We start from the raw sequence: 13,242 nt of genomic DNA, 5'->3' as shown, positions 1-13,242 counted from the left end.
ATTATGTTTTAAAGTGTGTATTTAATGTTCCTTTGTGTGTTTTGTGTGGGGGGTGGTGTGGGGGGGTAAGGGGGAAACCGCTTCGGTCGCCTCCTCCATGGAGAGGCGACTTTTTCCAGGTCGCCTCCCCCGTGGCCTAACATCAAGGATCGGCGCGGCCTTTCCCGGAGGCGTGCCCGGGGCTTCAGCGGCGGGAGCAGCGTGGACTCTCGGCGTGGAGCGGGTGAACCCTCGCTGGAGGGGAGCGCTCCGTTTCGCTGGCCCGGGGCAGCCGGCAGCCTGAAGTCGCAGCCTGAAGTCGCGGTCTGCAGAGCTCCAGCTGGTGCGGCGTCTACAGCCCGGGATCCCTCGTGGGGGACCCGGGGGAAGAAGAAGCCATCACTGCCGGCCCGCGGCCAACTTCTACCGCGGGGCCGGCATGGACTTACCATCACCCCTGGAGGGGAGCTTCGACCACCGGCCCTGTAGTCTACGGTGCTTCTGGCTGCGGCGGGGACTTTAAATCTTGACCGCCGGCCTGCGGCCTACAACAACTTAAAGCCGCGGTCTCCGGTGAGGAAGAGCCGATCCTGGACTGACTCTGGACTCTAGTCCTGTCCACGGGGGGGAAATGGAGGAGGACTGGCCAAATTTTTGTGCCTTCCACCACAGTGATGAATGCTGTGGTGGATGTTTGTGTTACAGTTTTATTGTGTGTTCTTTATTATTGTATCGCTGCTGACAACCCAATCCTTGCCGGGTCACTGCTCGTGCGGTCGACCGGTTGGTGCAGAGAGTAGCTTTGAATGTTTGTCTCTTCGTTGATTGTGTCCCTTTCTTTTTTTAAAAGCTACTGTAATGCGCCCTTTAAATTGCCCCTCGGGGATGAATAAAGTGCTTTGAATTGAATTGAATTGAATTGAACTGTGTGCAACATTCCAGTTACAGATGAAACTGTCTTTTATGAAGTTTCATTTTGACTTCCTTCCTATTTAATTATAAGCTACTTAAAAGCACAGGATCCCATGAGCTTTTTGAATGTACTTGAATATACTTATCAACCTCCCCACCATGTTCTGGGAACCATACCTATACGCCACTGACTCTGCTCCTGTACCTCTTGTGGAGTTTTGTCTTCCAATTTACACTGCTTGTCCTCATTCTTCACAGATGATACTTAACAGTGTAACGCCTCACAGTTCTCAGTATTATATTTTATCTGTACTTCATCCGCCCGTTTATAATCCAGCCTGTTTATAATAGAAGGCCACTATTATTCCACAGGTTTGGGGCTAATATTCCTCCCTAAACAAAAACCGTCTTTCATTCATTCACCCCTTTCATTTCTGAGATTGAGAGTCATTCAGGACAGAAACAGCCCCTTTTGCACAAATTTCCAAACTGTCCTCAAGTACCATTCTATCCCAATCGCATTTACCTGCACTTGGTCTGCAGCCATCTATGTGTTGGCAATGTGTGTGCTCGAGTCATAGTGTGGAAACACGGCCTTCGACCCAACTTGCCCGCACCAGCCAACATGTCCCAGCTACACTAGTCCCACCTGCTAGCTTTTGGCCCATATCCCTCCAAACCTGTCATATCCATGTACCTGACTCACTTTTTTAAACGTTGGGACAGTCCCAGCCTCAACTACCTGGCAGCTTGTTCCATACACCCACCACCCTTTGTGTTGATACTTGTCGTGCGAGTAACTGACGCAGCCGTATGGCAGGCAGGTGGGACTAGTGGAGATGGGACGTTGATTAGAGATACAGCGTGGAAACAAGCCCTTCGGCCCACTGAGTCTGCACTGACCAGCGACCCGACCACCCCCCCACCCCCACACTAACACTATCCTACACACCACGGACAATTTACAATTTTTACCGAAGCCAATTAACATACAAACCTGTACGTCTTTGGAGTGTGGGAGGAAATCAGAACACCTGAAGAAAAATCACGCAGTCACGGGGAGAACGTACGAACTCCGTACAGACAGCAACCGTAGTCAGGATCGAACCTGGGTCTCTGGCGCTGTGAGGCAGCAACTCTACCGCTGCGCCACCGTGCAGGCTTGTCATTTCCGTGCCTGCTATTTGGTGCTGGTCTACTTACTTTTTGTAACGAAACGTTTGCACTTTGAGCACCAAAGCAGCTAATTGAACCAAGAATTTCAAAATGCTCTGTTTTGCAACAGAAGCCTTTGAGACCGATTATTGCTTAGTCATCTGAAAAGCTCCCAGGAGCCAGTGAGATTCAAAGTTTGTCACATGTAGAGTTTTATTCGTTGTACTTGCCACCAAGGTGAGTATTTGCAGTAAATCACTCGATTGGCAGAGCTATTTCATTCCATGTGTCACAATGCACGAGCTCAGCTTTACAGTAATTACCACATGACTGATCTTTCCTGCTTTGGTCAACCTAACTGCATGACTGTAAATCAAAATCTTCAAACAAATTGATATGAATGTGCCCCATGAGAAAGAAGTTGGCAGTCAGCTCAGGTTTTTTTTTTTTTTTGGCATTATTTTGAGATAGCAAATTGTACTATGCTTGCTACATTTAAGAGAGAGTTAGATAGAGCTCTATGGGGAAGTGGAATCAAGGGGTATGGGGAGAATGCAGGCATAGGTTATTGATTGGGGACGATCAGCCATGGTCACAATGAATGGCGGTGCTGGCTCGAAGGGCCGAATGGCCTCCTCCTGCACCTATTTTCTATGTTTCTACAAAAAGGAGTCAAAGGAGCCGTCTACATTATGACCCATGTTTTATTTTTTTTGCTGTTTCCAGGAGCTTTCAATCTCTTATCAGTTTACCAATTACAACCAGCAAACTGCTATTGGAGAGAAAAAAAACACACAATGGTGGAGTAATGCCCCTGTCCCACTTTAGGAAACCTGAACAGAAACCTCTGGAGACTTTGCGCACCACGCAAGGTTTCCGTGCGGTTCCCGGTGGTTTTTGTCAGTCTCCCTACCTGCTTCCACTACCTGCAACCTCCGGCAACCACCTGCAACCTCCGGGAACCGCACGGAAACCATGGGTGGGACGCAAAGTCTCCAGAGGTTTCCGTTCAGGTTTCCTCAGTGGGACAGGGGCATAACTCAGCGGTTCATGCAGCATCTCCAGAGGACATGGGCCAGTGAAGTTTCAGCTTGGGACCCTTCTTCAGACTTCAGAGGAAGGGTCCCTGAACTGAAACGTTGTCTAATCCCCTGACAATAATAAACCTAGATCGTAAAGTCTGAAGAAAGGTCCTGAGCCGAAACATCACCTGCCCATGTTCTCCAGAAATGCTGCCTGAACTGCTGAGTTACTCCAGCACTTTTTTTTGCTTTGTAGATCAGCAACTGCAGTTCCTTGTGACTCCATGAAATTGTGGATATGCAGGATATTAGAGTAACCCCATAGGTATTGAATCTCGTAAATATCAAATGGATGAATGTTTAAATAAACGTGTGTTGCTTGCAGCACTAGTTAAACATGGTTTAAAAGGAGAACAAGCAGAAGACCTCAGCAACCTCTGAGAATATGAGGTGACCTTGATTCAGTGCTTCCTGCATTGGTGCACGCATTAAATTAAAATGCAAAATTGACCACGTGAGAGTGATGGTTTATGCTAATTTGTTGCTGAACACCCCAACAAAGTTCTGACTCAATATCTGAGGACATCTCCCCCCCCCCCAAAACGCATTGGACTATATCTTGGCGAAAGATGTTGTTAATATAATGTCATTTATTCCCTGCCAGTTCTTGTCTCTGACTTTCTTGTTGTAAAGTAAATGATGTTTTGTAGAACCAGTCCAGCCTTGTTCTGAGCAGTGTTTGTCATGGGTGGAGTTCGGCTCACTGGCGGCTAAGTGAACATTGTGCTAAAGTAACAAAGAACGTATTAAGACTTTGTTTATGCAAGAGCAAGGGAACAAGCTTCTGACCGATCCTTCCATAAGCTGGGGTGCTGTCCAATTCCACTCTACCTCACTGTGGATATTGCAGCCTAGGGCTGTTCCACTGCAATGCTGAGAACTGCACTCTGCATATTATCCTTCACTCGACCTATGATTCTCGACTTTGGCTTGATTGTATTTATATATAGAATTGTCTAATGTGATCGAACAGCAGGCAAAACAAAGCTGTTCATTCTACCTCTGTGCAGTGACAACAATAAACCTAACCCTGCTGAACAGTATATTTGTGTCCCGTTCAATGCAGATGTCCAATTTAATTCCCTTGCCTTTTACACATACAGTAGCAAATGGCATGTTCATCACACAGTCAATTCTGGTTTATTATACGACTTCCATTTAGCAAGATTGCCTCTCTTAGTTTCTAACTGGCGTTTTGGGAACAGGCAGAGTTGTTCACTGGGCCAAAAAGAGCTTGAGGTCTTGTTTCCGCCCTCACTTTATTGCTCTCCGACATACCTGAACCTCAGTGAGTTATTGGTCTGATGTGTGGGTGACCTCCAGTGGTTAGGCACATGGGTCTTCAGTCTCAGCATGTGGCCCGCATCTGGTCATCCTATTCTCATGCATGCTTGAAAGTAGAAATAACTCCTATATTCTCTGTGAATTCTTTCAAAACAGATGCCTCTGTGTCTTCCATTAATTTTATTCTTGGCTATTCCTGTGTTCTAGTTGAGAGAGTCGGAGTATCGCGTATAGAAGTTATGTTACAGTTGTACAAGACATTGATTGGTGAGGCCACATTTAGAGCATTGGTCACCCTGTTACAGGATAGATGTTGTTAAGCTGTAAAGGGTGCAGAGAAGATTTGCGAGGATGTTGCCCGGACTCAAATATCCTTGGTCACAGGAGGATGAGAGGTGATCTTATAGACAATAGGTGCAGGAGTAGGCCATTCGGCCCTTCGAGCCAGCACCGCCATTCACTGTGATCATGGCTGATCATCCACAATCAGTACCCGGTTCCTGCTTTCTCCCCATATTCCCTGACTCCCCTATGTTTAAGAGCCCTATCTAACTCACTCTTGAAAGCATCCAGAGAGTTACCCTTCACCGCCCTCTGAGGCAGAGAATTCCACAGACTCACAACCCTCTGTGTGAAAAGGCTTTTCCTCATCACCATTCTAAATGGCTTACTCCCTTATTCTTAAACTGTGGCCCCTGGTTCTGGACTCCCTCAACATCGGGAACATATTTCCTGCCTCCAGCGTGTCCAAACCCTTACTAATCTTATATGTTTCAATAAGATCTCCTCTCATCCTTCTAAATTCCAGAGTATACAAGCCCAGCCACTCCATTCTATCAACATATGACAGTCCCGCCATCCCGGGAATTAACCTCGTGAACCTATGCTGCACTCCCTCAATAGCAAGAATGTCCTTCCTCAAATTTGGGGACCAAAACTGCACACAATACTCCAGGTGTGGTCTCACTTGGGCCCTGTACAACTGCAGAAGGACCTCTTTGCTCCTATACTCAACTCCTCTTATAGGGGTGATAAGCTCATTGGAGGAATAGATAATAGTCCTTTACCCAAAGTAAGGTTGAGTTGGTATTTGTAATTAGCCACACGATAATCGATGTACAGGATGGGGAGCATGAGACTGAGCACACATGCCTGAGGGGCGCCAGTTTTCAGGGTCAAAGCAGAGGAAATGTTACAACCATTCTATCCAACTGAGTAGGAAGGAAGTGCAGTAACAGGCAGCATCTTCTTCAAAGCAGGGTCTCGACCCGAAACGCCACCCATTCCTTCTCTCCAGACTTGCTGCCTGTCCCGCTGAGTTACTCCTGGCATGTTGTGTCTATCCAACTGAGGTCTGGCGATCAGGAAGTCCTGAAGTCCTGAACCCACCGATGGAGGCCCCAGGACCAAAGTGCAGATATTTATGGGTGAGCTCATTCGGCTTCACGGTGTTGAAGGTTGAGCCGCGGGCAATGAATCGTGGAGGTGTTTTATCGTGAGGCTAATCCAGTTGAGTATTGTGCAAGAGAGATGGCACCCTCAGTCAATCTATCTTTACCCACACAAATTGCAGGGGATCCAGATTGTCCAAAAGATGCCAATGCGGCCCATTACCATTGTGCAGTTGTGTTTTTTAAATCTCAGTTTAAATACCTGATATTGCAGGAGCTGTGTTTGATCGAGAGTCGAGAGTGTTTTATTGTCATGTGTCCTAGATAGGACAATGAAATTCTAACTTGCTGCAGCACAACAGAATATGTAAACATAATACAAAACGAACGATGAAAATTCAGTGTGTCTATAGACCATAGACCATATAAACACAATAAATAAACAGATATAGTGCAATAATAATAATAGACTGTTATTGTTCAGAGCTTATTTGAAGTTGTGTTTAATAGCCTGATGGTTGTGGGAAAGAAGCTGTTCTTGAACCTGGACGTTACAGATTTCAGGCTCCTGTACCTTCTTCCCGATGGCAACGGTGAGATGAGTGTGTGACCAGGATGGTGTGGGTCTTTGATGATGTTGGCTGCCTTTTTGAGGCAGCGACTGCGATAGATCCCCTCGATGGTGGGGAGGTCAGAGCCGGTGATGGACTGGGCAGTGGTCACAACTTTCTGCATTGTTTCCCGCTCCTGGGCGTTCAAGTTGCCGAACCAGGCCAACCGATGATCTGTCCTTCGTTTAAAAAAAACTTTTGCAGGGGACATAAATCTACTTTGAGCGTACAGATTTGTTAGAAATACCGTAATAAATATCAGATGGGCAGCTAGTGAAATGAACACTGTCTAACCTGCTGTCTCTCATTCATATATACATATTCACATATGTTCTTGCTCTGCATTATAATCCTATTTACCAAGCCATGACACAGCACCCTCTAGAGGAAACTATGTCAAAGGTGCGAAAAAAATGACTTTGTGTAATATTTTCTGTTGCAAGATCAAGCCTATACATTTTGGATATCCAAAATTGTATAAAGCTTTTAAAAGCATGACAGGTAATCATCGTTATACTGTGTGCATTTTGTGGAAATAACTTCAAAGACTTTGGGAAGAGAGAAAAAATTATTTGACATGACTTAGCCATGAAGGAAAAAAGAGCATAGGGTAGAGCCAGATACAAAGCAATTCTTTCAGCTTTATAAATGACGAGTTGAGAGATTTAACACAGCGTTGCCACACACGCATGGCTACAGTCTACCATTTCAGCTGTAGCAAAGTTTAGTTGATCATTTGCTGAATGCAGTCCAGGTAAGCATACTTCATGGGCAATAAAAAAAATGAAAGGCATTTTTAAAACAATAACAGCCTGCATACTTTGCTAACCTCTTACAAAAACTAATACAAACTCATGAGTGTATACGCAATCATCAAGGACGTGAATGCTCTTTTGAACAATGATAATACATTTTGCTTTCATTTTTATTTTGCTTCATCTTTGCCTCATTATTATTTATTCAGGATTTAACATCTGGTTTCTTGTTTTGCGACATTGGCTAGTATCTGACATTGGGCAGCATTGCTCTGCCAGATGTGGATGGGGTTGTAGTAACTAATAAGCACGACATAGTCTATGTACCAAATGTTTGCTCCAAATACCCACCAAGGATATAAATGAGCAAGTTCTCGAGTCAGTGGTGATCAAATGGGAGCGAACGGTGGTCAGCAAACACTTGCATCTGTATACGCGCTAATGGCAATTCATGGCAGGTGTAAATAGAATAAATCTTCATCAAGCTAAAGGGAATGCAAACTTGATACAATGGGATTTTTGCAGTTGAGTTTTTAAAGAGCCGAAGAGGTTGGGAGAAAGATAGAGAGTTGAAATTCTGGACTGCTTCATAAGAAATCAAAATTGGAGGAACCCTGCATTTCAGCAAAGTTGCTGGCTCACAAAGGTATACAGGTGCTTGCTGACAAAGAGCCCAGTGCAAGTGAATAAGAATTTTACGAGGGTGTATTGAGGAGCATGGGAAGATGCCTCAACAAGCTAGCTTTTTCATATCCGAGACTTGCTGGGAAAGGTGGATGAAACAGGTAGGTAAATTGCATTTGTATGATCCATTTTTAAGCTGGAAAGTCATCATTGCATTTTGATCCAAGATATTTTTCAAGTGGAAGATAGAAAGTTGTCCAGGCACCAGAGCATCAGCATGGTGGCATCTGGTCCAAGCCGCTGAGAATGTTATTCCGTTCCGACGTCGGAGTTCCATCATCCTGGCAAGCGGGCCTGAACATCGGGCCGCCCGTAGTGGCGACTGTGGGGGGGGGCTTGGGAGGCCCCAACCACGGGTGAACAACAAAGAGTAGGATGACTGAACTTTGGTTCCTTCCCTCACAGTGGGAAACTTTGATTCCGCTGTGTGGGGATGTTTGTGTTAAAGTCTATTGTGTGCTGTGAATAAATGTCTCTTGAATCTGCAAATTTGATTGCAAACCTGAGTGATGCTGTTGACATCAGAGTAAGGCATGGAGAAGATGCATTCTGGGGTGGATGGGGGGAGATGCATACCAAAGATCATAGAGCATTCTCGGTTTGGGTGGATGAAATGTGCATGACAATGCTACTCCACTCCCATCGACTGCACCATTCAATAAGATAGCAGTGCTGAACTACTATCTACCTCATCGAGAACCTTCAGACTATCTTGGATCAGACTTTACTGGCATTACCTTGCACTAAATGTTATTCCCTTATCATGTATCTGTACGCTGTAAATGGCTCGATTGTAATCATGTTTCTCTTTCCGCCGGCTGATTAGTACCCAACAAAAGCTTTTCACTGTACCTTGACATGTGTGACACAAACTAAACTGAACTGATAATGGCAAGAAATCCCAATGTACTCCTGAAAGAACAAATTGTTTTTTTTTTTCAACCATTAATATGTCTGAACCTTTAACCAGATACTGATAAATGTTGGCTCTGTAAATGTGAAACATCATTTTTTATATTTGAATTTGTTGCAGTCTGTACCTGTTCAAACTTGGAATTGCACCTCAGATCCAAGACTTGCTGGGAAAGGTGGATTTTACAGGTAGGTAAATTGCATTTGTAAATTCCATTTTAAGCTGGAAAGTCTTCATTGCATTTTGCTCCAAGATATTTCTTTGGTTAAATTCTGGAAGTATTTAAGAATGTAACAGCCCTGTCCCACAGTACGAGTTCATTCCAAGAGCTCTCCCGAGTTTAAAAAAAAAACAAACTCGTGGTAAGCACGGAGAATGAACGTAGCCGGTACGTCGGAGCTCGGGGACGCCTCTTAGCGCTAACGGCAGGTACTCGGGAATACTCGCTAACGGCAGGTAAGCACGGGAAGACTCGTGAAGATTTTTCAACATGACGAAAAATGTCCACGAGAGCCCCGAGTACCGACGAGTGGCCATTACCGTAAATCTCCGATGTTCGAATCAGGGCAAACTCGGGAGAACTCTTGGAATGAACACGTACCGTGGGACAGGGGTTTAAGTATTTTGCCCAGAGAGTTGTGAATCTGGTTTTCACCTAGAGAGTTGTGAATCTGTGGAACCCTCTGCCACAGAAGGCAGTGGAAGCCAATTCACTGGGTGTTTTCACGAGCGAGTTATGCCCCTGTCCCACTTAGGAAACCTGAACGGAAACCTCTGGAGACTTTGCGCCCCACCAAAGGTTTCCGTGCGGTTCCCGGAGGTTTTTGTCAGTCTCCCTGCTTCCACTACCTGCAACCTCCGGCAACCACCTGCAACCTCCAGGAACTGCACGGAAACCTTGGGTGGGGCGCAAAGTCTCCAGAGGTTTCCGTTCAGGTTTCCTAAGTGGGACAGGGGCATTAGACATAGCTCTTAGGGCTAAGGGAATCAAGGGATATGGGGAGAAAGCAGGAGCGGGGTTTTGATTTTGGATGAATGGTGGTACAAGCTCCTATTTTCTATATTTCAATGCTTGAACCGATGACTATGCTTGACTAAACTATCAGCACCTTTCTTTCAGAGGAGGAAATCAGTAATATGCGCAAAGAATTGGAAAAATATGGAATTCAGATGCCTGCGTTCAGCAAGATTGGTGGAATTCTGGCAAATGAACTCTCAGTTGATGAAGCTGAATGTAAGTATGGGGTTTTGAAGGGTCTAGATAGCTGGGGTTTAAGTAAGCATTTGTTTTGAAAAATCAAACAAACTTGCCGACGAGGGAAATTTGCCATAAAGAAAACCTCACAGAATGCTGCAAACACTCAACAGGTCTGATAATATCTGTGGAAAAAGAAGAGGAGGTTTCAAGTCAGAGAGTCTTTTACTATTTGAAAAAGGATCTCAGACTTGAACCTTCCTCTTTCTGCAGAGCCTGCCTGACCCGATGAGCGTTTCAAGCATTTTCTGGTTTATTTTTCAAGGCATTGAAAACCAATGTTGCTAATTTTTTGTCCTGTGGGACTTTTTCCCAACTAGCGATAGATTTGTGGAGTCTTTTGTGATGGATAATGAAGCTACAATGAAGATTATGTTTGGTGCGTTATTTCCATTCCCATGCCGACCTCTGTTGTCCAGGCTACTTCTCCATTGCCAGAGTGAAGCCACACTCGCCACCTCTAATCTCATCCACTGCTCCTGACATGGCCTTCTTTATATCTGCGAGACCAAGCATAGATTAGGCAACAGTTTCACCCAACGCGTGCACTCAATCCGCGAAGGTTCCATACTAACCTTTCTGTCCTGGGCCTCCACCATTGCCATGTGCAAACTGGAGGAACGGCACCTAATATGCCGTTTGGGCAGCTTACCACCCAATAGTATGAACATTTAATTTTCAGCAACTAACTAACGACACCAGCATACACCCCCCCCCCCCCACCCTCCCTGTATCCCAACTGAATGCACACGTGTTTCTCCCACAATCCCGCCCCTTTCCCTCACCCCCCATCCCATTCTACCCCTATCCCTTCACTTGGCTTCACATGTTGCTGCCTCTACACTCCTCAGCTCACAGTCTGAAGAAGGGTTTCGGCCCGAAACCTCGCCTATTTCCTTCGCTCCATAGATGCTGCTGCACCCGCTGAGTTTCTCCAGCATTTTTGTGTACCTTCAGCTCACAGCCTGTTCTCTTCTTCCCTTCTCTGTCGCTTGTCCACCCATCTGGCAATCAAATCCCCTCTTAGCTGTATCCCCTTATCAATTGCCAGGCTTTGCCTCCCCCCCCCCGAAGTAGGGACCTGACCTGTAACATCACCTATCCATGTTCTCCCGAGATGCTGCCTGACCAGCTGAGTTACTCCAGCACTCTGTGTCTTTTTCGGTAAAGCAGCATTTTCAGACCCTCGCGCTTTTGGCCTGTTAAGACAATTGGTGTGTTAATATTGGATTCAGTACATTTGTGGGCAGCAAAGTGCTGCATCAGCAGAGTTGCTGCCTTACAGTGCCATTGGCCCCAGGTTGGATCCTGACTACGGATGCTGTCTGTACGGAGTTTGTACGTTCTCCCCGTGCCTGGGTGGGTTTACTCCGGGTGCTCCAGTTCCCCCCCCCCCCCCCCCCCCCCCCCCCCCCACACTCCAAAGATGTGTAGTTTTGCAGGTTAATTGGCTTCTACAAAATTGTAAATTGTCCACAGTGTGTTGGACAGTGTTAGTGTACGGGGTGATCGCTGGTTGACGTGGACTCGGTGGGCCATCGGACCAGTTTCCACACTGTTATCTCTAAAGTCTAAGGTAGATAAAAATGCTGGAGAAACTCAGCGGGTGAGGCAGCATCGATGGAGCGAAGGAATAGGTGATGTTTCAGATCATGACTGAAGAACCCAAAACGTCACCCATTCCTTCGCTCCATAGATGCTGCCTCACCGGCTGAGTTTCTCCAGCATTTTTATCTACCTTTGATTTTTCCAGCATCTGCAGTTCCTTCTTAAACATCTCTAAAGTCTAAAGTCATTCAAATATATTTTAATTCACAATAGGAATTGTCACATCTTTAAGGCCTGTCCCACTTGAGCGTCATTTGCGCGTCACGCAGATGGCACGTGAAGATTTTGTACATCCCCAAATCCTGGGACGCCGCGCGCGACCGAACGTCACTGCCTACATCACCACGCACCATGCGTGTGTAATGCGCACCATGCGCGCATCACGTGCGCGGCACGACGCGTAGATGATGTCGCGTAAATTACGCGCAAATGATGCCCAAGTGGGACATGCCCTTTAATGGTCATCCCTCTTCACCTTTGTGGTCAGTTCTCCATGCTAGTGTTTGTAAGTGCACAAAAACAACATCATCACACTTTGTACTCAAATATATTGTTGCTGTACTTCCTCCCCCAGTGCATGCTGCTGTGATTGCGATCAACGAAGCAATATCTCACAAGGTCCCAGAGGAGACCATGAAGGCGTTAACCAACCCAAATGCTGTTTTAAGTAATATTGAGAACAAATTAGCGCAGGATTATCAAGAGAAATTATTTGAGGCCAAGAAGATTAAGCAAGAAGGGAATGCCGGAGTCAAGGTGGGATATCCTGTTGCATTACTTCTTCTAATGGCTTTTTGGAATTAGTAATCACTAATTCCTAGCTTCTTTTTGGGTGGTAATTGAGGTTTTTGCTGCTGGATTCATTTCTTTAGATTTCCATGTTTTTTTAATTATCAAAGCTAATCCACAATTGATTTTCTCTAAAGAGCAAAGGGCATTCATTTCATATCTTAAGAATAAGGGGTAGACCATTTAGAACATAGATGAGGAAAAACTTTTTGGCCCATATCTGTCTAGACTCTAGACTTTCCCTATTCACATACCTGTTACATGTTGTTACCGTACCTGCCTCAACTACTGTGGCAGCCTGTTCCACCTGTAGGACTGGCAGGGGGATTGCAGTGGATCGAGGCTTCTTAGGGCCGATGTGCACCATAACCTGCCTGACTAAAAATCCAATTCCTTTACCCGCTCATGATATCTCATCCCAGAGATTAACCTAGTGAATCTCTTTTGGATGGTCTCCGCTGCCAATATATCCTTTCTTAAATAAGGTGACCTAAATTGTGCACAGAACTCCAAATGTGGCCTTACTAATATCTGGTATCATTGTAACGATACTTCCATATTAAAAGCCAGTCCTCCTGCAAACAAGACCAATGTGCCATTTGGGTTCCTGGTCACTTGCTACATCTATGAGTTAAGGGCCTGTCCCACTTAGGTGATTTTTCAGCGAACTGCCGACTGTCAAGTTCGCGGCACTCGCCTGAAAAACGGGCAACTGGAACGGTGACTGTCAGAGTGGCACGTACACGCGCGCGCACACACACACACACACACACACACACACACACACACACACACACACACACACACACACACACACCCCTCCC

At 45.7% G+C, this 13,242-nt stretch overlaps 1 protein-coding gene across 2 annotated transcripts in view; it reads left to right on the top strand.

Annotated features, from left to right (window-relative positions):
- Nucleotides 1–13,242, top strand: part of iqgap2 (IQ motif containing GTPase activating protein 2) — a 306,105-nt gene that overhangs the window by 174,725 nt on the left and 118,138 nt on the right. The window contains exons 1-4 of one of the 2 annotated variants that reach the window (XM_033018622.1): nucleotides 7,922–7,941; nucleotides 8,942–8,954; nucleotides 9,887–10,000; nucleotides 12,204–12,385. In XM_033018622.1, the coding sequence (XP_032874513.1) occupies nucleotides 9,904–10,000; nucleotides 12,204–12,385 (279 nt within the window). In that variant the 5' untranslated portion in view covers nucleotides 7,922–7,941; nucleotides 8,942–8,954; nucleotides 9,887–9,903. Of the gene's footprint in view, nucleotides 1–7,921; nucleotides 7,942–8,886; nucleotides 8,955–9,886; nucleotides 10,001–12,203; nucleotides 12,386–13,242 lie in introns of those variants that run through there. The other variant, XM_033018621.1, reaches the window with a different exon arrangement.

The sequence above is a fragment of the Amblyraja radiata genome, chromosome 3, assembly GCF_010909765.2.
Source record: "Amblyraja radiata isolate CabotCenter1 chromosome 3, sAmbRad1.1.pri, whole genome shotgun sequence".
Taxonomy (NCBI): Eukaryota; Metazoa; Chordata; class Chondrichthyes; order Rajiformes; family Rajidae; genus Amblyraja; species Amblyraja radiata.
This window is presented reverse-complemented; position numbering and strand designations above follow the sequence as displayed.